The 25,867-nt window shown below is 42.3% G+C and overlaps 2 protein-coding genes across 2 annotated transcripts in view; both read right to left on the reverse strand.

Annotated features, from left to right (window-relative positions):
* Window positions 1–72: 72 nt before the first annotated feature.
* On the reverse strand, window positions 73–2,564 carry LOC124998906 (stonustoxin subunit beta-like). Its single transcript, XM_047573547.1, has 3 exons — window positions 2,407–2,564; window positions 1,771–1,817; window positions 73–1,550 (listed from the first exon to the last, which is right to left on the reverse strand). Exons 2-3 carry the CDS (start codon window positions 1,814–1,816, stop codon window positions 1,000–1,002), a joined length of 597 nt encoding a protein of 198 aa, XP_047429503.1. The 5' UTR covers window position 1,817; window positions 2,407–2,564; the 3' UTR covers window positions 73–999.
* LOC124999442 (NLR family CARD domain-containing protein 3-like) overlaps window positions 2,560–25,867 on the reverse strand; it is a 57,031-nt gene continuing 33,723 nt past the window's right edge. Inside the window, 7 exon segments of the mRNA XM_047574361.1 lie at window positions 2,560–2,866; window positions 5,350–5,463; window positions 5,600–5,713; window positions 5,851–5,964; window positions 6,102–6,215; window positions 6,353–6,466; window positions 21,152–21,325. Of these exon segments, the coding sequence (XP_047430317.1) occupies window positions 2,662–2,866; window positions 5,350–5,463; window positions 5,600–5,713; window positions 5,851–5,964; window positions 6,102–6,215; window positions 6,353–6,466; window positions 21,152–21,325 (949 nt within the window). The 3' untranslated portion in view covers window positions 2,560–2,661.

Consider the following 25,867-nt stretch of genomic DNA (forward strand, 5'->3'; position numbering starts at 1 on the left):
CAATTTGTGTTGTTATTGGCGCTATATAAATAAAACTGAATTGAATTGAATGGAACCATTCTCGTGTCGGGAGTTGTTTTTTTTTTTTTTTTTCAATAATCACCTGATCATGATACATTATCCGTTACATGTACTTTTGTCTTTTTGCCCTTTGTGTCGTATGTAAAGTGTGACAAGATGGCATTCCTCCATTTTCAGATTTGTTGTTCATGAACTACGTTTGTTGCATTTGCCGCAGCATTTTAAAATGGCTCTTCTGCATAGATCAACCTACCCTCAAAAGATTCATTCTAACTGGATTTCTTCTCCATTTGTCTCTCCCTAACATTATCATCTCATTTTTATTATATTTTGTCAGTTTTCATCGTCATATCTGACTTTTTATTTAGTTTTCGTTCATTAAAAAGGTTTTTTAATGATTTTTTTTTTTTAATTATAGTTTTTGTCAACAAAATGGGGGAGTAACAAATTACATGTAAAGGCATTATGTAATCAGGATACAAAAAAATGTAACTGTAATCCATTTCATTACAGGGATAAAACATGTCATTTGGTTTTAATCTTCTTTCCTTTCTTTAAAATCTAATGGGCACTTAATTTGTTAAGAACTAATACAAGTTCTGCTGGTCTATGTTCAACTAAAACAACATTTCCTGGAATATTAAAGGAGATTTTATGTTTCTCTAATAAATACACTGAGCTGATGACATGTCTTCTGTACACTTGTCTTTATTTACATGTTTGATATTGGAGCAATCCAACTATTTTATATTGACTTACATGATGAATTTTTAACAGGCAACTCGGGTAATTATACTGGATTACAATTTTAAAGTAACATTCCCAACCCTTCATGTGTCCAGGATTATCAGGAGAGTTCTGTGGTTAGAGGACCACTGAGAAAAAACATATTCTGACATGAAATCACACGATTCATCTGAGAACCAAAGAGAAACATCCTCCTCCATCAACATCTAAACCTCAGAGTTGAAGCTGCTGTCACTTCAAAGACTCTCCTTCCTCCAGAGAACACAGAGACACTGAGGAACCAGGAAACCAGACTATAAATCCAGGATAGAGAGGTTGAGTGAATGTGGTGTTGAAGGTGTGGAGATGGATCAGTTTGTTAGAGGAGACTCTGTAGAAGGACAGAGTTCCAGCAGGACAGTCCACATACACTGAGACTCTGTTAGAGACAGAGGACGAGGAGATGGGTGTTCTTCTGTTATTGTGACGGACAGAGTAACCATGACCAGAGCAGAACAGACTCCAGGACTGATCATTCTTTCCAAACCAGCTGTCATTCATGTCTCCTCTCCTTCTGATTCCTCTGTAACTCACTGATATATCAACAGCTCCTCTCCACTCAACCTCCCAGTAACATCGACCAGTCACAACATTTTTACACAGCAGCTGATTCCAGTAGTTAAATCTGTCTGGATGATCAGGATATGGCTGCTCCTCCTCCGCATATGTCACTTTCCTGTTGTTGTCAGATAGTTTGAGTTTTCTACTGACTGAGTTTGTGTCGACTTCAAGTTCACAGAAATCTGATGGAGAGAAAAAGACACAACACAGCTGCAGTTCATCATGTGACACATCTGATGGATTTATTCTTTCTTTACTCACTGATCTGTTGTTCATTCATAGAAAGTTTAATGGTGATACTTTAGATCAGGATTCTCTTGTCAGTGATGATTAAATGAATAAATACCACAACTATCAGCTTTGATTTTAAACTGACAGTTTGTCATCATTAGTCAAACTTACACTTCCTCAGACCAGGTTTTAACCAGTGCTCTCCACCATGGTCCATCCTGGAGGAACAAACACACAATGATTTTCTATCCAGGATAAGGAAATGTGATGCACAAATAATTGAATGATACAATCTCCACTAATATGCTCTTTTTTATTGGTGGTCTTACACCATATAAATACAATAAAATATTGTTAGTTTAGTTTATATGTAAATGTTTGACCAATCTCATACTAAGACATTCACATCCACATGTTCTGAAGTGGGGATCAAATATGTTCAACTCTGGGAGGAAAAATGTTACGTTAAGATTAAAAGATTGAACGACTGAGTGTTTGATGTGAAAATTACAAAAACCTTATTTTAAAAGTAGATTTGCAACATGTAATTGAACTCCTGCAGAAATATCTCCTTACATTTGAAATAATTAAGAGTGATAATATAAAATTAACTGAATAGAATTAGTTTTATAATAAACGAAAATGGAAATGAACATCTGGGACTCGTGTCTATAAGTTGTCAACAACTCACTCAAACATACACTACACTACAATACACTACAAACATATTGGTGGAGGAAAGTTATCTTTCTAGCTAAACAGAAAGACACTGGATAAACCTACACTGAGTTCCTGTGGTGTCCATACCTGAGAGTGTCCAGTCTCCAGAGTGGATCCTCCAGGCCAGCAGACAGCAGCTTCACTCCCTTGTCTCCTGGATGGTTGTAGCTCAGGTCCAGCTCTCTCAGATGGGAGGGGTTGGAGCTCAGAGCTGAGGCCAGAGAAGAACATCCTTCCTCTGTGATCAGACAACCTGACAGTCTGGAGATAGAAACATATCAGAAACTCAAGAAGAAGAAGGAAACATGTTGAACTTGTAGCAACATGAACCTAAATCAGGATTTAACTGATCAACAAGCAGCTGTATCCTGACCTGAGAGTTTCCAGTTTACAGTGAGGACTCTCCAGTCCAGCAGACAGCAGCTTCACTCCTGAATCCTGCAGGTTGTTGTTACTCAGGTCCAGCTCTCTCAGACTGGAGGACTGGGAGCTGAGAACTGAGGACAGAGCTTCACAGCTTCTCTCTGAGAGGTTACAACTGCTCAGCCTGAAGAAGAAAAAGAAAATGTTTGCTTTGTTTTAAATACTCATTGGAATGTTCATTGTGATAGAATATTGTTTCTTATAATGTAAACGTTCCCTATTTCTAACCCAGGGCTGGGCACTTCATTTCTGCAGGGCTCCACATGAAAAATCTGAGCTGTGTTGGAGGCCGAACAGTGGCAACTTGAATTCAACTCAGCTCAATATTAATTTTCTCCCATTATACAAAGCAGTACATTATATATTTGATAAGCTGAATATAAGAATATTCTGTAAATATCTGTTTAAATTTATGAATTTTGGTGTAGGTCGAAAAATAAAACACAATCGATGTGTAGTTTTGGATATAACACATTGGAATGTTGAAAACTTTGTCCTCTTTGGAAAGTTTCAGGTGACCAATGAGGGACCATGTAGCTTAATGAATTATTTTCTTTATCTCAAAAAATTCTCAATAAATGTTTAACCCTTTACACCCGTATATCGATGATTTTGAATTACCGTGACTCAAAGTGGTTTGTGCTATTGACAATATTCAAAGTGTGGCTGAACACTGGGAGGTTCTGTTTTTGTCTGGAAGACCTTTGTGACATCTCAACAGCATAACTAACTCCCCAAACTGGAGCCGACATCAGCGGTGCGTCATCATTACAGTAATATCAGCTTTTTATCCAGAGAGCGCAACCCAGTGTTCAGCCACACTTTGAATATTGTCCGGTGAGTTACAGTAATTCAAACGCAGACGGATGTTCAGGTCTTAATGGGTTAACAGATGGCAAGAAGGGATCTAAATCATCTTTTTGAAGAATTAATGAACCCAGATTCTAACAGCGCCCAAATAATATGTCATGGCTTTTCAAAATAAAAACAACACAGTTGTATTCCATGTACAGCATAAATACATGTTAATTTGTGTTCATGTCTGACACCACGGGCCAGACAGACGCCCAAAAGGCCCAATGTGGCCCACAGGCCGTACAATGCCCAGGTCAGAGCTAGGTCTTCCATATTTGTTTAGCTGATGATTTTAGAAGAAGAAGAACTTTAATTGTCATTACACACGAGTTACAACAAAGTATTGTTTGGCAGTAATCTCTAGTAACAGTTTGATGTGCATCAATTTTTTATTTTTGGGGGAAAATATATTTTCAGCCTATTTTGTGGGAGCTTTGGGGTCCCTGATAAATCAATTAGAAAAAACAAAAAAACTAAATAAAACCAAGATTTTTAATAATAAGTTTAAAAGCGCCCATAAACTGCTCTAACTCACTGGGCTAGTGTTGGAATTATTGTACATAGGTTATCCCATATTTACTCTGAGTGTTTATGTATCTATTAATCTCCAGGTAGGCCGATGTGCAACAGTATGTGTCTGTAGAGTTGTTTTGCAGGAAGGAGAAGTAGGGGGACGTGATTTCTGCTGAGTCGTCCCAGAGTCATCAGTAACATGCAGGAAGTGCTTTTATGAATGTTAATGAATGTTTTAGGTTGTTGAACCTGACAGCTAGGTAATAACATGTTAAAATATAATAAGAATATAAATATAAAATAGATTACAGGTATAATATAGAAAGAGTAATACCAAACTGCACTGCAATAGCAGCAGGTGTACTTCACCAGCAAGAAATAAACCAACAACCATGCAATTAGTAGACAACTGGCTCTACACCCTGATCCACGTCTGACAAAGAAACGTGTTTACTAGAAACATAAACTCACAGAAGAAGTGCAACAACTGCTCGACTTTTAAATTAGTCATTGACTTATTTCATTGTCTAATTTAATAGTCGTTAGTGGCTTGTGTGTATCCCCTGTCAGCCCGGCTTTAAGACCAATCACAGCACAGAATGTGAGAACAGAAATCGCAGAACAATGAGCTGCTCCTCTCCACTGACTCCGGTAACTGTGCCATTCTCATTCTTCTCGACCTCAGTGCTGCATTCGGTGCGGTGGATCACAACAAATATAAATACATAAATACAACAAGACTTACCCCCCCCCCCATTGACTCTTTTAATCAAGGCTCAAAACTTACTTTTAAGCATTTAAGTCTTCTTGATATTTGTTCTATGGCTATTTTTGTTTTTTCACTTAATTTTTGTACAGCACTTTGGTCAAACTTGGTTGTTTTTAAATATGCTTTATAAATAAATTGACTGATTGATGCAATACTAAGCTAAACGCTGTACACCGAAGCCAACTGAGTCAACACAGAGTGAAACACGTGGCTTTTCCAACATGTTGCCGCACTGAAGCTAAAAGGGTTTAAGGTCTGGACAGCCCTTGTTGAGTTATTTTACTTATTTGATCCATACTGTATGTGCTTCGTGTGATATTTAAGCTACTTTAAATTCAGGATACAAGTTAGGAAGAGTATTTTTGGTGACATACACTCATTATTTAGTTGACAATTGCAGACAAGGACATTTAATAATAATGTTAAATATTTTGACGCAAAGCTCCGTGTTTGTTAACATGTTTTCTTACCTTGAATCAATAGACTGACGATCATCATCAAATTTAACTGGTCGACCCATAGACCGCTCACTCGTAAATGACATGGATGAGATTCCAGAAGAACTCATACTTTGCACAGAAAACCTGTTAATAACAACCTGCATTTAACACTTTCTTAGTGAATTCTTTCTAATTGCTTCAATTTTCAATTGTAATGTGAAATGTGTAGCTCTCTGTGTAGCTCAGGTTCTGTTTGTGAAAACAAAATTAGTTTTCTTACCTTGTATCAATAGACTGACGATCATCATCAAATTTAATTGGTCGACCCATAGACCGCTCACTCATAAATGACACAGATGAGTTTCCAGAAGATCTCGTACTTTGCACAGAAAACCTGTTAAACAACAACCCACATTTAACACTTTCTTAGTGAATTCTTTCTAATTGCTTCAATTTTCAATTGTAATGTGAAATGTGTAGCTCTCTGTGTAGATCAGGTTCTGTTTGTGAAAACAAAATTAGTTTTCTTACCTTGAATCAATAGACTGACGATCATCATCAAATTTAATTGGTCGACCCATAGACCGCTCACTCATAAATGACACAGATGAGTTTCCAGAAGATCTCGTACTTTGCACAGAAAACCTGTTAAACAACAACCCACATTTAACACTTTCTTAGTGAATTCTTTCTAATTGCTTCAATTTTCAATTGTAATGTGAAATGTGTAGCTCTCTGTGTAGATCAGGTTCTGTTTGTGAAAACAAAATTAGTTTTCTTACCTTGAATCAATAGACTGACGATCATCATCAAATTTAATTGGTCGACCCATAGACCGCTCACTCATAAATGACACAGATGAGTTTCCAGAAGATCTCGTACTTTGCACAGAAAACCTGTTAAACAACAACCCACATTTAACACTTTCTTAGTGAATTCTTTCTAATTGCTTCAATTTTCAATTGTAATGTGAAATGTGTAGCTCTCTGTGTAGATCAGGTTCTGTTTGTGAAAACAAAATTAGTTTTCTTACCTTGAATCAATAGACTGACGATCATCATCAAATTTAATTGGTCGACCCATAGACCGCTCACTCTTGAAGGACATAGATGAGATTCCAGAAGAACTTGTACTTTGCACAGAAAACCTGTTAAACCACAATCTGCATTTAATACACTTTCTTAGTGAATTCTTTCTAATTGCTTCAGTTTTCAATTGTATTGTGAAATGTGTTGATGCAAAGCTGTGTATTTGCCAGAGAAATAGTTTGAGAACATTCACATATGAACAACCAAATAGTTTTCAGACTGTTCACAGATCAGTCTCATCACCATATTCAGTTGGTTTGGTGCCATTGAAACGTTCTCTAATCAGAGAATAGATTGATCTATAAAGTAATTCAACATCAGATGATTTGCTGGATGTTTAATTGTTACATGTTCAATGTAACTACTGTGTACACAATTACATCTACCTACAGTGGTAAAAGTGCCCTTATTTCTTTTTGTTGCATGTTTGTCACACTTAAATGTTTCAGATCATCAAAAAAAGTACTGGAACAACAAGTCAAATTCTCTTGTTTGTGTTGTTCACTGAAGACATTTGGGTTTAAGATCAAAAAATGAGACCAGAGTTCAAAATGTCAGCTTTTATTTCCTTTAAGGTCAGCTGATTGACTTGTCCAGTATAAAACGTTTCAGAATTCATTCTGCTGTTACCACCATCAGTTTCATCATCAATAAATGATATGATATAATATGATATGATCCTTTTATTGTCACTAGTACAAGTACCAGCGAAATTAGCCATCAACCCATCCATACATATACAAAACATACATACACTTGGACAAAATGGGGGTAGACAGGACAGGAAGACAGAGATGGTAAATAGAAATACAGAGTCACGTGAGGAGAGGGGAGGAGAAAAAACAACAACCTCCACACTATGCTCCTGTGAGGAGAACAGTGTGGGAACATGGAAAAAACCTCAGCAACATAAGCACATAATAAGTACATTTTACAAACATGAAAAACTCAGGACTTGCAACAGGGGGCGGGGTAGAGGTACAGGTAAAACCCAGTGCAGCCTAGCAGCCATCCGTTCCTGCAGCCCACCGGGCGCTGTACGTGGACCCGCTTGTCACACCAGGGGGTAAAAGCACAAAGGCGTTGGATGTGGGGGTAGGGAGTCTGATTGCATATCTGTCCATATGTGTGTGTCTGTGTAGGCCTGGAGAGCTGCTTCGCCTAGAATCACAATCTTGGTGCCTCAGTCCAGAGACAACCTTGATCGTGTCCCAAACAGAGTCAACTATCAGCAGGTGTCCGTGGGAGTTGGGGTGAGGAATACAAGAGCGTCTCACTGCAATGATCTTCAGGGGAGTTGTTGTTCCAGCAGCGGCCAAGGCCAGTGCTGTGTTAGGGCGCCAAACCCAGATAAGACTGGGACTGTTTGGTCTTGGTGTGAGTAGACGCATTCTTTTTCATGACTACACTGTTTGTCCATTCTGGCCTCTGAATCGTTCCATTTCCATTTGCAAAGCCGAAAGCTTCTCCAAGATGTTATCCAATTGATGAGCGCCAACAGCTCTGCCCATCGCTGCAATCATCCCGGGCAGCTTTATGGGGCTTTGGACAGCTGTCACCGTTTTTTGATTTCCTCGATACATCAGGGCATTGCCTAATCCAATAAGCAAAAGACCTGTGATCATGGTTCCAAATAGATAGATGTCTTCAATGTCCTCCATGGAAAGAGCAGCCAGACACACGACCCGCCACCTCTCCCATGCGTCCATCGTGTAGCCAGTTGTGAACGTTCCGGCAGGACAGTCCAGTTCCCCCGAACCAAGGCTTCTCGTAGAAAAAATTGTGTCAATAGCGTTGAGAGACCAGTTCATCAATTCCATGATTTTTGTAGTTTGGAGAGCAGTGCAGAAAGAGTCTCTCAAAGTATACTGTAGTTTACTCTGTCGAACGCTTTTTCAGCGTCGAGGGATACTACTATCTCAGGGGTCTCAGAGCTCGATGTGTGTATTATATTAAGTAGTCGCCTGGTGTTGTGAGAGGATTGTCAGTCTGGCATGAAACCTGAGGGCAACACCCGCTGGAGACAGAGAGCGAGGATTTTTGAGAGAATTTTAAGGTCTACGTTAAGAAGCGAGATCGGTCTGTAGTTCTTGCAGAGTAAAGGATCATTCTTTTTTTTTTAAATTAGGGAGATAGTGGCCTTCGACAGGGTGTCTGGCAACCGACCAATTAGGAATGCCTCATTATACACGTCTCTAAGGACTGGGGCCAGGAGGTCTGAGAAAGTTTTATAATATTCCGCGGTAAAGTCATCTGGTCCTGGTGACTCTGTAGTGATTTAATGGCTTCCTGAACTTCAACAGATGTTATAAGTCCTCCCAAGCCACTTGCCATTTCAACGTCTATTTGGGGAAAGATAATATTGCTAAATGTGTCATGTGTAGCTGGGAGGTGATCAGAAGTATAAAGATCAATGTAAAATTTAGCAAAGGTTTCGTTAATTTTAACCGGATCAGTATAAGTCTCTCCTTGGTCGGATCTGATGGCTGAGATTAATCTCGAAGATGCTTCAGCCCTGACCTGATGAGCTAGAAGCTTTCCAGCCTTGTCGCCAGATTCAGGAAAGCGCTGTCTGGATTTGAGTATTTGTAGTTTTGTGTTGTTTGTGGATGCCAACTCGAAGTCTGTTTGTAGCTTAAGGTGTACTTTATAGAGATTAGGATCTGGGTTGGATGCATAATTGTTGTCAATATCTTTTATTTGTTGTAACAAATCCGCCATATGGAATGATTTGGTTTTCTTCAAGTTTGATACAAAAGAGATTAGTTGACCTCTGATATAGGCTTTTGAAGCCTCCCACAACATTCCCCTCTTGGTTTCCGGCAAGTCATTTAATTCAAGAAACAGCGTAATTTGGGAACGCAAAAATTGTCGATAGCAGTCCTCGGCTAATAATGAAGAGTTAAACCTCCATTTTCTAAAGGGTTTGATCTGTGCACGGAAAGGTAGGTTAAGGGAGGTCGGGTCGTGGTCTGAAATGGCAATGCTGTGGTAATCACAGGAATTAACATTGGGGAGGAGTCTGTTGTCTAGGAGGAAAACATCTATACAAGAATAAGTGCGATGTACATGAGAAGAAAGAAAAAAGTTTAGTTGTGGGAAATTTACACCGCCATGGGTCCGAAAGCCCAAGTTGTTCAGCGAAAGTGCTAAGCGTTTTAGCAGACTTGGTTAGAGGGGACACCTTGTTGGAGGACCTGTCCAGTACTGGGTCTTGGACCAAATTGAAATCTCCTCCCACGATAATGTGACAGTTATCAATGCTTGGAAAGGATGTGAAAAGTTTGGTTATGAATGCGTTGTCATCCCAGTTAGGTCCATAGACAGTTGTGTGGAAGCAGGTAGCTGTAGCCAACTTGGATGTGGTGGGTGTCGGAGGAAGGGGAGAGGAGGATAGATTAAAAAAAAAAAAAAAAAAAAAGCACATACATGATCAGTGATTGAACCTGAAATTCCCATTGTGTAAACAAAACCTTAGATGTCCATTGCACCGTGATGCATCGTCCTTGCATCTGCCTGGATCTTCCTGTCCAGGCTCCAACCTGATCATGTCTTAGTATAGCACATGAGTTCAATGAGGAAACAAAACGAAGAAACAAAACCATAACAGACAAACGGACATTACAACTGTAAACAAACCAGCAACCTAGTCAAGTTGTAAACATAGTGTGTAGCACTCCCACTTTTTATAAATGAAAATGCTGATGATGAATTATACGAATTATAGCAGTTAACTGCTCTGAGTTGAAAAGTACAAATAAGTAAATAATAAGACACCAGTGAGCAAAGTACAGCGAGGCATTGTTGAAGAAAAGTATGTGGACAAAATGCTCTAGAGTTCAACAGAGGAAGAGCCGTGTCACCCGAATTAAATACAGTCACCATAATAGAAAATGTGAACTATGGCCTAACACGTGAATTCTCATCAGCTTTAAGTTTAAAAGGGAGCAATAACAAGTTAACCTAGCGCCAGACATGGCTACTTGCCAAAAACAGCCGGGCCAGAACCGGACCCTGATGTAGAACTTTAGCACAACATACTGGAGAAAACAGTTTAAACACAGGCGAACGTAGCCGCTATAGAGACGACACAGCACTAAACTGCACTGAGTTTAAGCAGCCCCTTATCTGTCAGTCAGTGGGTTAGCAATTTCAATTTAGCCGAGTGGCAGCCACGGCTGATTGCTAATAACAAGAAAGCTGGAGCCGAGTCACAGCATAGGCTGTCGGGTATCTATGGTAGGCCCGTGGGAACGTACCCGATGAAGTCAGCCCTCTGTAGTCCCAGAGTTGTGTCGGTGGCAAGACTCAACGAAATCTTGGGCATCCTTGAGGGACACGAGCCGTCTCCTCTTTCCCTCTGTGGTCGTGATAAACAACTTAGCCGGGTAATGGAAGGCAGGCTTGAGGCCAAGGTTGTAGAGCTCCTTCATAACGTCACGATACACCAAGCGTTATTCCAGTATCTCAGGGCAGTAGTCCTCGAATATGTGGATCGGAGAGTCTTTATATTTCAGCTTACCCTGTAGCCTTCGAGCCCCGTGCACCACCAGCTCGCGGGTCTGAAATCTGTGGAAACATATCACAGCTGCCCTGGGCTTCTCACCTGGGCTTGGTTTAGCAGCTAGCGTACGGTGGGCTCGGTCTAACTCAGGGGCTGATGTCAGAGTGTGTTCCCCGAATACCTCAAGTAGGAGCTGGGAGAAAAACGCTGTTGGTTGTGGACCCTCGATGCCCTCGGGAAGGCCAACAATCCTAATATTGTTCTTCTGCCCTCCAGATCAATGAGCTTAGCTTTTAGCGCGACTTTCTCCTCGGCTACCGTGATTAGCTTCATCTCCATGGCTCGCACATCCTGGCTGGTCGTCGTGGCAGAACTTTCCAGCGAAGAGAGACGCTGTTGGTGTTCTAGCAAGGTGGCCTGGATATTGTCCAACTTCGATTCGAGTTTGGAGAACGCAGACTGGAATACTGCCTGGAGTGATGTCTTGTGGTCTGCTAGCATGGCTGTTAGCGATTTATTCCTTTGCTCGTCTCTCATAGCTCTGTTAGACATTTTTCCGACGTGGGGGAGTGCTGATCACTCTCTAAATATTTACGGCTGATTATGTTGCCGTGGTAGAACTCTTAGGTGTGTTTGAAAGTTGACAGGTCGGGAGCGTGGAAAAGTGCGACTACTCCCTCCGCACCGCCATCTTCGATCGCCAAAGTAAGAATTTTATATTAAAATATTAATGAGCCTGTTCCATGCACGCCCAAGCCATGACATGACCTCCACCAGGCTTCACAGATGAGCTCGTATGCTTCAGATCATAAGTAGTTCCTTTCTTTCTACACACTTTGGCCTTTCCATCACTGTGGTAGAGATTAGTCTTGGTCTCATCAGTCCAGAAGATTGTGTTCCAGAACTTTTGTGGCTCATCTCTGTACTTTCAATCTGGCCTCTGATTCTTCCTACTGATGAGTGGTTTGTATCTTTTGGTTTGGCCTCTATATTTCTGCTCTTTGAGTCTTCTTCTAACAGTGGACTGTGATTCCTTCACCCCTGCACTGTGGAGGTTGTTGGTGATTTCACTTACTGATGTTTCTGGGTTTTCTTCACAGCTCTCACAATATTTCTGTCATCAACTACTGTTGTTTTCCTTGGCCGACCTGTTCCACGTCTGTTGCTCAGTTCACCAGTAGTTTCTTTGTTATTCAGGACGTTCCACATTGTTTTGTTGCTTTGCCCAATGTTTGTCCAATGGCTCTGATTGATTTTCCTTCTTTTCTCCCATAGACAGCTCTCTGGTCTTCATGTTGGTTTATCCTCTAACAAGAAATTCAGGTTTATAGGTTTCAACCCAGGCCAAACAGTAGACTAGTCATGCAGCTATTTAATGTTTGATCAGTCAACATTAAAGGCAACACCTGTCAGTCACATGTTCCAATAGTTTTGCTCACTTGAAAAATGGGTGGGTTCAAACAAAGGGTGGTATGTCCCGAGTTGTTTGATCTTAAACCCAAATGTCTTCAGTGAACAACAAAAACAAGGGAATTAGCTTTGCTGTTCCAATACTTTTGGAGGGGACTGTATGTGGCCCTGTCTGAAAAAAGTGATTGCCCACTAAATCTAATAACTGGTTGGGCCACCCTTAGCAGCAACAATTGCAATCAAGTATTTGTAATTAGTCTTTTACAGCACTGAGGAGTTTTGGCTCACTGACATCTTTGCAGAACTGTTGTAATTGTGAAGACTGGGTTTAAAATCCCAGTCAGAACATCCATCCAGTGAGGGTCTTTAGGAAAGATCCTTAATGCTTGGGACCTTTCTCAGGAACATGAGAGCACACAAAAACGACAAAGTTGCCTGGATTAGCAAGGTCTGCATCAGGTGCTGGGGAATAAGGGCTACCTGATGAGAAATGGTCTACTGGAACAAGACATATCTGGACAAGGATGGAAAATATGGAGCTGTTGGAATGCTACAGTACAAGCAATCCCAGAGAGAGGGCTTATATGCAGCGAATGTGGGAGTAATGGAAGGTCAAGGCTACCATGTTCCACATGGTAGAAGGAGCAGCAGGGGTAGTGAGCCCCAATCTGTGGGAGCGGTTCCAACAAATCCCAGGAACACCTGAAGCTTCAGTCCAGAAGAGCCGGGCCTAGAAACGGCTACAATACTGAACCAGCAGAACCCTCAAACTCTCAGGCCTCTGGTAAAGGACTCGAACTTGAGGATGACACAGATACCACGAGGGTGACTTTCAACAAGGTGTTGGAAATATTCCTCAGAGGTTTTGGTCCATATTGACACGATAACATCACACAGTTGATATCTGATCACATCTATGATGAGAATCTCCCGTTCCACCACATCCCAAAGGCTCCTCTATTGGATTGAGATCTGGTGACTGTGGAGGCCATTGGAGAACAGTGAACTCATTGTCATGTCCCAGAAACCAGTCTGAGATGATATGAGCTTTGTGACATGGTGCATTATCCTGCTGGAAGTAGCCATCAGAAGATGGTCCACTGTGGTCATAAAGGGATTGACATGGTCAGCAACAACACTCAGGTAGGCTGTGGCATTTAAACCATGCTCAGTTTGTACTACAAGGCCTCTCGCAACAACAAGGCATTTTCATCCACACAACAGGATAGTTTCTCTTTTTGGGACCATTCTCTGTGAACCCTAGAGATGGTTGGGACTTAAAATCCCAGTACATCAGCAGTTTGTGAAATACTCAGACCAACAACCAACAACCAGACCATGTTCAAAGTCACTTAAATCCTCTTTCTTCCTCATTCTGATGCTCACTTTGAACTTGATCACCTCTACATGAATAAATGCATTGAATTGTAGTCATGTGATTGGCTGATTAGCTATTCGTGTTAATAAGCACAGAATAGATGCACTTAATAAAGTGACAAGTGAGTGTGTTACGACCCGAGTGCCGTTTGTAGTTGTTGTGATGTGTTTGCGTGTCTCTCTACACTCTCCTTCCTCCAGGTGATCGGCCCCTCCCCTGACCTGCAGCTGGTTGTACTCAGGTAATCAGCTGATCCTGGTTAAAGAGTGGAGGAGAGGTGGGGCCCGGGGAGAGTTTGAGATGGTGGACCACAGTGGTGGAAGTGTGAGGCGGCTTTGTTCAACAGTTCTGCTGCACTTCATGTCAATAACGTACTGGGTACAGTTTCCAGCGGAAAGACGGTGATTAATCTGTTTTGTTTTTTTTCCCCAGGTGTGGTGGTGCTTTGAGTTTGTTGGTCCTGGTCTGGTTTATGGCCAGTGCTTTCAGTTAAGGTTTTCCAAATATTCTAAATAAAGAATTGTTTTACACATAGTATCCACTCTCTGTGTTGCAAATTTTGACTTAAAGTTACTTTTATTCAACTTGCAAGTTTTTTCTTGAGTAGAAATGACACAGACGTTCTACACCATTCCAAATAGTCCAAGCTGTTCCAAATTATCCTAATTATCTGATTCATTGGGAACAGATATTTTAATCAACTCAACAGGTGAAAAACAGCAGTTCCCTGCAGCTGGTTTGTGGACAGTCATGGCTAAGACAAAGGAGCTCACTGAGGACCAGTGACTGTGCATTGTGGCTGCTCACACGTCAAGAAAGGGCTATAAGGCCATATCTAAATGTTTTCAAGTTTCAGTGGTCACAGTGCAGCGTATTATTAAAAAATACAAGATGTTCTGCACTGTGGAAAATTTCAGAGGATGTGGTCAGAATGTGCTGGCCAGGAGGATGGTAAGAGCGATGAAAAAGAATCCAAGGATCACCACCAAGGTCGTCCTGGTCAATTTGGGATCTGCTGGCGCCAACGTCTCAATGCAAACGGCCCAATGGACACTGCACACTACTGGGCTCCACGGTTATTGATTATTGAGAAAGGTATGAATAAATTGGACATGCCACTTTTTGTTCAAATGTAAATAAGCTGAGAAATATTTTTTTTTTTCCACAATGATGCCTCCTCTTCATTATGTGTGCCTGTGTCATTTCTATTCAAGAAAAAACTTGCTGGTTGAATAAAAGTAACTTTAAGTCAATATTTGCCAGGCATGAATAATTTCGGGCATGGCTGTATATACTGTATATATAGTACTGTGCATAAGTTTTAGGCAGGTATGAAAAATGGCGTAAACAAAGAATCTTTGTTGAAAAATTGGAAGTGAACAGAAGAGAAATCAAAATCAAAAATATTTGGTGTGACCACTCTTTACCTTCCAGACAGTATCAGTTCTTCTACTTCCACAGTTTTTGAAGGAACTCGGCTGGTAGCTTGTTCTAAACATCTTGGAGAACTAACCCCAGATCTTTTGTGGATGTAGGCTTCCACAGATCCTTCTGTCTCTTCATGTAATCCCAGACAAACTCCATGATGTTGAGACAAGGGCTCTGGGCCCTGTGTCTAGCTTGTACAGCACATCTTGAAACACCAGTCCACTTTCAAATATTTGTCTGGAGGAGACCTTGCAGATGCAGCAACTACCTTGTGTCCTGTAGCTGTGTTTTTGAGTCCTTTCAATTTTTATGTTTTGGATTATCTGTCATCTGCAGAGCTTTCAATTTTTTTCTATTAAATACCTTTTAACTGGAACCCTTGCCTCATCTCCTTTTGTCCTGTGCTTGGGTCCTCATATCTCCTGAAATCCCTGACAAAATGACACGACCAAAATGGACCCAGCAGATATTTTTCCTCATGATGCGGCAGAGGAAAGTAGAGTTGTAGCAAATTATTTTGAAGGTATACTGGATTACAAACCATGGCTCAGGCCCAAGTTTCACCCTGTTTTTGAGGGGACACAATTAGCCATGAGGGCCCCAACAGGGAGGCAATAGGCCCTCAAGAGAGACTTCCCGGACCTTGTCCTTTTTGTTTTGGGTTTGTTCTGTTTGGACTCTTTTGTTTTGGACCTTTTAGGGATGTATGGAGGCTGTTCTTTGAGGGAGGGGTATTGTCATGAATCTGTTGGTCTTGGTTTATGATGTTTCAGTTTCCTTTATTTTGTTTAGTCCCTTGGTTTCCTGATTGTGTTACTCCCCGTGTCTTCTCTTGATTGCTCATTAGTTTCTTCTTGAGTGCTCCACTCTTATTAGTTTCACCTATGTCTCCTAATCCCTGGCCCTCCTGTGTGTGTATATAGCCCTGACTTTCCCTTTGTTGTTTGGACCCCCTCCCACAACTTCTTCATCCTGCACTTGGGTCCTCACATCTCCTGAAAACTCTGACACATTTTCATTTTGTAAATTTATAAAAATCAATTATATAAAAATCATGCATTTTCTTTGTACACCTGCCTAAAACTTATTACTTATGATATTGTCAGATTATTCTCTCAATGCAATGAGTATTAATCTTAAAGACTAAACATGTAGATGCAGGAAGGTTCATCTGGGGACCTCTGTGGATGAACAGAAAGAAGACATCAAACACTGTGTGAGATTCTGTTGTCTGTCCATACCTGGAAGCAGTCAGGTCCAGCTCTCTCAGGTGGTAGAAGTTGGAGCTCAGAGCTGAGGCCAGAAACCAACATCCTTCCTCTGTGATCAGACAACCTGACAGACTGGAGATAGAAACATATCAGAAACTCAAGACTCTCTTCAGTCTTCAACCTTCAACTTGTCCACATCTTCAACCTGTCTCTTGCCCACGCACTTGTCCCATCATGTTTTCAATATACTTCCATTGTGCCAGTGCCTAAACACTCCAAGACAGCTTCCTGAATCACTACTGCCCTTAAGCAGTCACATCCATCACATCTGTCATGAAGAGCTGGTCCTGGCACACCTCAAAACCTGTCTATTGCAAAAATAGGAGCACTGAGGATGCAATAGCACTGACCTACATCCTCTCACATCTGAACTTTAAGAACACATATGCAAGGATGCTGTGTCTTACAGTTTAACATTCATCCCTTTTATCCCCTCTAAGATGATCATCAAACTTGGAGACCTCGGCATCAACACATCACTCTGTAGCTGGATACTAGATTTTCTGACCAAAGGATCCCTATATGTATGAATGGATAACACTTCCTCCTCAACCACAACACTGAACACTGGTGTGCCCCAGGGCTGTGTCCTGAGCCCCTTCGTCTACTCCCTCTTTTCTATGACTACAGGATGATACTCATCAACGCAACATATCGAGCTTATGTGAAGAAGGCTCACCACTGCCTCTTTTTTCTGAGAACACTGAGGAAAAACATCACCTCTCTTCAGCCATCCTGACGAACTTCTATCACTGTGCTATTGAAAACATCCTAACCAGATGTATCACAGTCAGATTTAGAACATAAAATGCACAGAGGGTGGCGAAAAATGCCCATCGTTTAATAAGGTCTCCCCTGCTTCCCACCCAGCACAAAAACTGCTTGCCCTCTTACCCTCAGGTAGGTGATACAGGTGCATGCAGTCCAATACCTGCAGGCACTGGAACAGCTTTTCCCACATCTCTCTCGGTAAGATAACTTTCTACCTGTATTTCTTAGCATACCATTAATCCTGACCAAATCTCTAACTCTATTTGCAGAAATGCAACACCAGCAGTCCACACCCTGGACCGGTTGCCAGTCCATGATAGGGCTAACACATAAACAAACAACCATTTGCACTCAGACCTAGGGTCAATTTAGAATTACCAATTAACCTAACAAGCATGTCTTTGGAGGTGTGAGGAAACTGCAGTACCCGCAGAAAACTGCCACCGCCCTGGCACCTACAGACGATCTAAACGCATGATAGCATGCACGATTCTGAACATGTGATACACCAACATGATGGTGAGAAACTCATCTAAACGCCTCTATCAGGCATTACCACCTAAACAGTCCTCCCAGTGGCAGAGATGGCCTGTGTGCTTTCTGGATGTGACCCTCATTGGCATACACTGACGCCCTCTGACTACATGTCAGGATCTTTCCTGTGGCACTGACGCCTTTTGACCACTAAGGTGGATCCCTCATGTGGCACTGGTGCCCTGGCTCAATCCTCCCTGTTTCTTCCTTGCAATGACTGCCACTGTTTAGACAGAGACTGTCACTCTGGGAAGGGAGAGATAAGAAGTGGATAAGACCGTGATGCCTCAATGGCAATTGGTTGGTTGCACCGTGACGCTGTTGTGTTGCGTTTGCAACTTAATATTTTATACTGATAATGATGATCATGGAGGACCAATTCTGACACACAAAAAAAATAGGTGAATAAATAATTACCTAAACATATATGCCAGAAATAATTAATTAGACTAATAAATACCTAAATATATGAAATAAATGCTATTTATCCATTTATTTACTAATACACACATTTAAGCATGCTCAATAAAATGTTATTCAGATGAGGGGGGTGTCCACACTGAACGTTCTCCTATGGGTTGATTGGAGAATGCACAGATCAACTTCACATGCCTTCCTTTTCACAGCCAGCCAGGTAGTTTCATTTGAAATGGCACAGCAACGGCAGGCAGCAGCTAATATAGACATACTGGTAATAAAGAGTAGATACTGGCACATTCAGGGACAAAATAAAGAGTAGACGACGCATGAACTCCATCTTGGACCGGTCTAAACTCAGCCTCCAGCTGTAGCTACTACAGTACTGAAGCACTGGACCGGAGCACTGTACAGCTTCTCCTGGAAAATCAGCGGACCCAACAAAACAGGACACAATTACTTTTCACAAGTAAGACTGAACATCTCTATTGGTTGTATGTAGTTGATTCAGTAGTTACTGTCCTTTTAATAATCTGTTCAGTCATGGCTAGCTAATTAGTGCTAGTTATAAAAGTTATACTTGTCTCGTCTTCGTCCGCTTCTCTGGGTCTGGGTTGCGGGGGCAGCAGCTTTAGGAGGGAGGTCCAGACGTCCCTCTCCTCGGCCACTTCCACCAGCTCCTCCGGAGGAATGCCCAGGCGCTCCCAGGCCAGACGGGAGATTTAATCCCTACATCGCGTCCTGGACGACCCGAGGCCTCCTACCGGTGGGACATGCCCGGAACACCTCTAAAGGGAGGCGTCCGGGCGGCATCCTCACCAGATACCCAAATCACCTCAACTGACTCCTCTCCATGTGGAGGAGCAGCGGTTCTACTCTGAGCTCCTTCCGAGTGTCCGAGCTCCTTACCCTATCTCTGAGGGTGAGCCCGGCCACCCTACGGAGGAAACTCATTTCGGCTGCTTGTATCCGCGATCTTGTTCTTTCAGTCATCACCCAAAGCTGATGACCATGGGTGAGGGTTGGAACATAGATCGACCTTCGCCTTTCTGCCGATTTCTCTCTTCACCAAGACAGACCGGTTAAGTGCCCGCAACACTGCAGACGTCGCTCCGATCCGTCTGTTGATCTCCTGCTCCATTCTACCCTCACTCATGAACAAGATCCGAAGGTACTTGAACTCCTTCACTTGAGGCAGGACTTCCTCCCTGACCCTGAATGAGCAATCCACCTTTTCCGACTGAGAACCATGGCCTCAGACTTAGAGCTGCTGATCTTCATCCCACCTGCTTCACATTCGGCTGGGAACCACCCCAGCAAGAGCTTGAGGTCGCAGTTCGATGACAATAGCCCCAGGTGACGTCAGCAGCACCCCACCTGCACCGAAAGCGGTGTGGGCAAGTTGCCGTCTTCTGCCCCTGAGATGCCGAACGGTTTGCCAGAACCTCTTTGGAGCCAATCGATAGTCTTCTTCCATGGCCTCACCGAACTCCTCCCACGCTCGAGTTTTTGCCTCAGCGACTGCCCTGGCCGCAGACTGTTTAGCCATCCGGTACCGGTCAGGTGCTTCCAGAGACCCACAGACCAACCATGTCCTGTACGCCTCCTTCAGCCTGACGGCTCCCTTCACCTCTGGTGTCCACCAGCAGGTTCGGGGGTTAGCACCACCATGACCAGCACCAGCGACCTTGCGACCGCAACTCACAACACCCATCTCGACAATGGCAGAGCAGAACATGGCCCATTCGGACTCAATGTCCCCCACCACCCCGGGACGCAGTTGAAGCTCTGTCGGAGGTGGGAGTTAAAGACCATCTTGACAGGTTCTTCCACTAGGCATTCCCAGCAGACCCTCACTATTCGTTTGGGTCTACCAGGTCTGCGTGGTGTCTTCCCCCTGCCATCTGAACCAACTCAACACCAGGTGGTGATCAGTTGACAGCTCTGCTCCTCTCTTCACCCGAGGGTCCAGAACATACGGTCGCAGGTCAGATGATACGACTGCAAAGCTGATCAGCGACCTCATCCGAAGAAAAAAGGTGTATTATTTCTTATTACCAAGATCTTACACTTCAGTACAAGCCCTGGCGCACACCTGAGTTTTTTGGGCCCCGACAGGGAGGCATCCCTTCGGTTTGGACTGCATCTCTCCGTGTTCTGTGTTACTTTTCATAATAGTTGGTGTTTATGTTATGCTTAGGTATCCCTAGGCCGGGGCATAACAGTGTGTGTCCTTCTCTTTTTAACGTTTTGTACTTTTAGCTTTTTAACATTTGTATTTATCTGTATGTATGTATTTTGTTTATATGTCTTGTTTGGACTTGCACTGCCACTCTCCACGGCTGAAGTTCCTTGTGGAAGAATAAAGTGATTTGAATCGAATTGTAAATAGTAGATTGTGTTTTTTCCTGATATAGTATGTATGGAGTTGAGTGCCTGTAGATTGCTGCTGCAAGAAATTTCCCAGTCTGGGATTAATAAAGCATTCATCCATCCATCCATCTCCACACTCCTTTGAAGATAACAACATCAAAGTCCTGGCCAGAGAGGACAGATGGTTTGAGAGAGGAGTTAAGGAGGCCATCTATGTCAAAGTGGAAAAACCTTCTCTAAACAGAGGAGGTAGACTGAGATTTAATTTACCATCTATTTACAATTCAGTTTTGACTTTTGTCCCCAAGAAGTTTCAACACCATTTACACCTTGAGCCTTCGTTAAGGACCATTCATAGACACCAGTTTCTGGTCAAGCAAGTTTCTAGTGGGTGCACCCACAGAGCCTGTATATGTTGTTTATTAGAGTGTGATGCTGCTAATCTTTAAAACAGACAACAACATCATTAAACTAGCAGACCATTTTCTACAACTGTGTTTAAAGTTTAAGTTGTAGGCATTAAAATGTATCATTCTCTTTTCTGTTATGGATGCAAAGATGGCAGTGCTTAAACACAGTGTGTCTGTGAAGCTTCTTCAGTTTTGATAAACTAGTGGGAAATTGAGGTTTAAATAATAATAATGTTTTTTTTTGTTACCTGAGAGTTTCCAGTTTACAGTGAGGACTCTCCAGTCCAGCACACAGCAGCTTCACTCCTGAATCCTGCAGGTTGTTGTTACTCAGGTCCAGCTCTCTCAGACTGGAGGACTGGGAGCTGAGAATTGAGGACAGAGCTTCACAGCTTCTCTTTGAGAGGTTACAACTGCTCAGCCTGAAGAAGAATGAACAACAAATGTTTTATTTGTCATTTACTAAATGAATCATGTTTCAAATAGTTCCTAAATCCACCTACAGAGCTTTGTTGGAGGCTTTGACCACTGGCAGCAGCCTCAGAAGAGCCTCCTCTGAAGCAGAGTATTTCTTCAGGTCAAACTCATCCAGATCTACTCCTGATGACAGTACGATGAAGCCCAGAGCTGACCACTGAACAGGAGACAGTTCATCTGTGGAGAGACGTCCTGATCTCAGGGACTGTTGGATCTCCTCCACTAGAGAACCATCATTCAGTTCATTCAGACAGTGGAACAGATTGATGCTTCTCTCTGCAGACACATTCTCACTGATCTTCTCCTCAATGTATTGGACTGTTTCCTGATTGGTCTGTGAGCTACTTCCTGTCTGTGTCAGCAGGCCTCGTAGGAGAGTCTGATTGGTTTGCAGTGAAAGACCCAGGAGGAAGCGGAGGAACAAGTCCAGGTGTCCATTTGGACTCTGCAAGGCCTCGTTCACAGCACTCTGATGGAGATGTGTTAGATTTTTAAATATTTTAGGCTTCAGAGGTGTAGTTTGTTGTTCTTCCATCAGGTTAATGAAGGTCAGATGGACATGAAGTGCAGCCAGAAACTCCTGAACGCTCAGATGGACGAAGCAGAACACCTTGTCCTGGTACAGGCCTCTCTCCTCTTTAAAGATCTGTGTGAACACTCCTGGGTACACTGAGGCTGCTCTGATATCGATGCCACACTCTGTCAGGTCTGATTCATAGAAGATCAGGTTTCCTTTCTGCAGCTGATCAAAAGCCAGTTTTCCCAGAGACTCAATCATCTTCCTGGTCTCTGGACTCCAGAGTGGATCTGTCTCAGATCCTCCATCATACTTGACCTTCTTGACTTTGGCCTGAACCACCAGGAAGTGGATGTACATCTCAGTCAGTGTCTTGGGCAGCTCTCCTCCCTCTCTGGTTTCCATCACATCCTCCAGAACTGTAGCAGTGATCCAGCAGAAGACTGGGATGTGACACATGATGTGGAGGCTTCGTGATGTCTTGATGTGGGAGATGATCCTGCTGGCCTCCTCATCTCTGAAGCTCTTCCTGAAGTATTCCTCCTTCTGGGGGTCAGTGAACCCTCTGACCTCTGTCACCATGTCAACACACTCAGGAGGGATCTGATTGGCTGCTGCAGGTCGTGTGGTTATCCAGAGGCGAGCAGAGGGAAGCAGTTTCCCCCTGATGAGGTTTGTCAGCAGCACATCCACTGAGGTGGACTCTGTAACATCAGTCAGGATCTCAGTCTTGTGGAAGTCCAGAGGAAGTCGACACTCATCCAGACCGTCAAAGATGAACACAACCTGGAAGTCTTCAAAGCTGCAGATTCCTGCTTCTTTGGTTTCAGTGAAGAAGTGATGAACAAGTTCTACCAAGCTGAACTTTCTCTCTTTCACCACATTCAGCTCTCTGAAAGTCAATGGAAATATGAAGAGGATGTCCTGGTTGGCTTTGTCTTCAGCCCAGTCAAGAGTGAACTTCTGTGTTAAGACTGTTTTCCCAATGCCAGCCACTCCCTTTGTCATGACTCTTCTGATTGGTCCATGTCTTCCAGGTGAGGCTTTAAAGAGGTCTTCTTGTCTGATGGTTGTTTCTGGTCTGTGTGGTTTCCTGGATGCTGTTTCAATCTGTCTGACCTCATGTTCATCATTGACCTCTGCAGTCCCTCCCTCTGTGATGTAGAGCTCTGTGTAGATCTCATTCAGAAGGGCTGAGTTTCCAACTTTAGCAAGCCTCTCAAACACACACTGGAACTTCTCCTTCAGACTAGATTTAACTTTAAGTCCACACTCTGAAGCATCAGTTCCTGAATAAACAAGAAATGTAATTAATATGTGAACTCATTTGTTTTAATAACATTTACATGTGACTGTTTTGACAACATCAAAGTCCTGGCCAGAGAGGACAGATGGTTTGAGAGAGGAGTAAAAGAAGCCATCTATGTCAAAGTGGAAAAACTTTCTCTAAACAGAGGTGGGCTGAGATTTAATTTACCATCTATTTTCAGTTTTGACTTTCGTCCCCAAGAAGTTTCAACCATTTACACCTTGAGCCTCCAGGCTCCCATTGACAATAGCTTCGTTAAGCACCATTCATAGACGCCAGTTTCTGGTCAAGCAAGTTTCTAGTGGGTGCACCCACAGAGTCTGTATATGTTGTTTATTAGACTGTGATGCTGTTAATCTTTAAAACAGACAACAACATCACTAAACTGGCAGACCATTTTGTACAATTGTGTTTATAATTTAAGTTGTAGACATTAAAATGTATTATTCTGTTTCTTGTTATGGATGCAAAGATGGCAGTGCTTAAACATAGTGATCTCCACGAATAATAACCTAATCTAACAATTTCTTCCCCGATAGCAAATTTAATTCCACTCTACCATCTTAAACGCCGTCTCAGTGTCCAGAGCTATCAGAGCTTCTGGGAAAGGAATATTAAACATGATCATATATGTCCCTTTGGCTGGCTCTGACTGGAACATATTCCGCAAAAGTGAAAATTTGTCCTCGAAATCCTCATTTGTTCTTGAGACATCTGGGCGGAACGTTTTTCTTGTGTGATGTCAGACAACTGCTTTGTGAATGTTCAAAAAGTGGAGTGGGTTAATGGTTAATGCGGATGCTACAATGCTAAGTGTGTGTCACGTATGCTGCAGTGGGAGGACCCTGTGAGGACCTCCCTGGAGTTTGACACTTGAGTTTCTCATGAAGAATAAATAACCAGTAGACAGAAGTAAACATTTTTTTTGTCGTATTCTTCACTGTCTTCATTTGTTTTCACCAATGTTGATTTCCTTTCTCTCTGGAAGTTACCAACAGAAAGTAGGTCAGGGGTGACTTTCTTTTAGTATTCTATGTTGTATTGACTTGCGTGGGCAGCAGAAATGCGAGCATCCTGGTTGTTTGTAGAAATGATCATATGGAGCTTAGGAGAAGTTGACTAATTTGTGTAACTAATGGTTGGTCCAGAGCAGGGGTTTGGTAACCTTCATCACTCAAAGAGCCATTTGGATCCGTTTCCCACAGAAAAGAAAACACTGGGAGCCACAAAACCCCTTTGACATCTAAGATGAAGATAACACTGCATGTATTGTTTTTACCTCTATGCTATGTATTAAAAACTATATTGTGTTGCATTTATGAAATGAAAGAACTGCTACAGAGAAAACGATATGTTATTTATGCATACATAACAGGGATTTATCCATGGTTGGCTTATCTGGGGTAGAAAAGTTCAATAAATAGCGGGCTGGACCGGATGGGAGTTGTGACGTATATTTTGAGCGACAAAAAATTAAACACATTTTATTTTATTGTTACAAGATCACCATAAATTCAAATTTAGAATTATATTTAAAAAAACAACAAACTAAAATAAAATACATTTGAATGAAATGCTCGGGGAGCACATGTGCTGCAACGCACTGTGGGAGTTCAGTGTTTTTGTGTTGATGTTACACATTGACTGTATATAGATGTTTCAACCATGAGTGTAAGTTCTCTTACTAATCACAGCAGCTTTACTGCTTTTTACAAAGAAATAAATGTAATATCAAGCAGAACTGAGTTCGGCCTATTGGCACGGCCCTTCAAGATATTTTCTACTGGTCTGTGGTCTCTATTTCCTAACCCTGACCTTGATTAACACACCACACATACTGAGTAAATTCTTTCTGGATCCTTTAATTTGAATTTTAAACATTTAAATGCAAAGCTCTATGTTTGTCAGAGAATTTTATTTTTTTTAATTTCTTACCTGTGATAAGCTGACTGCTGTCCATGTTCAAAGTCAAGAGGTGGACTCTCAGACTGGTCTCTCTCCATGGACACAGCTGGAAACAGGAGAGTCTTGTTTGTGAAGTTTGATCTTCCTGCAAACACAGGACAAACATTTTAACAGTGACATGTTCCTTATAATCAGTTCTCCATTCAAATCTAAGTCGACTCAGGATTTTCAGATGTGTTTTCACATCTGTGAGAGCTGTGTGCCTGTTTCTTTCCTCCCTGACAGCATGCCGCCCCACCTCATCCGTCTCCACTGACTGCCCATCAAATACTGTTTTTTCTATTAACTCCTCCTCGCTTACAAATACCTACATACACTAACCTCTCCAATCTTCTCCACCAACACACCCCACCTCAAAATGTGTGGTGTTCAGACATGGGCCTACTGTCCCCACTCCCCACTCCAGGCTGAAGAACTTTGGGCTGCACCAACCCTGTGGAACACCTCCTTCCCGATATCCCACCTTTGCACCGTGGTCTTTCCCATCATGCCTAGTTTGCCTTCCCTCTGTCTATTTGTCTTCATCCCTCCTTCCTCTATCCATTTCCCACACTTCTGTAAAGGGCCTTAGTTCCTTAGAAAGTTCCTACAGAAATTCAGGTTCTTCTTAATATTCTTATGGACTGAGTACACAGTGTTGAGGTGAACCAGTGCTCAGCATGGTTGTGTTGGAGGTTTTATTCCCAATGCTGACTG

Source organism: Mugil cephalus, chromosome 21, assembly GCF_022458985.1.
Source record: "Mugil cephalus isolate CIBA_MC_2020 chromosome 21, CIBA_Mcephalus_1.1, whole genome shotgun sequence".
NCBI classification, from domain to species: Eukaryota; Metazoa; Chordata; class Actinopteri; order Mugiliformes; family Mugilidae; genus Mugil; species Mugil cephalus.

Bases quoted from the DNA above. Each gene is read 5' to 3' on its own strand.
- LOC124998906 (XM_047573547.1), bottom strand. From the start codon at position 1,816: ATGGACCATGGTGGAGAGCACTGGTTAAAACCTGGTCTGAGGAAGT. The intron at 1,551-1,770 runs GTAAGTTTGACT...TCTCTCCATCAG, and splicing joins AAAACCTGGTCTGAGGAAGT to ATTTCTGTGAACTTGAAGTC.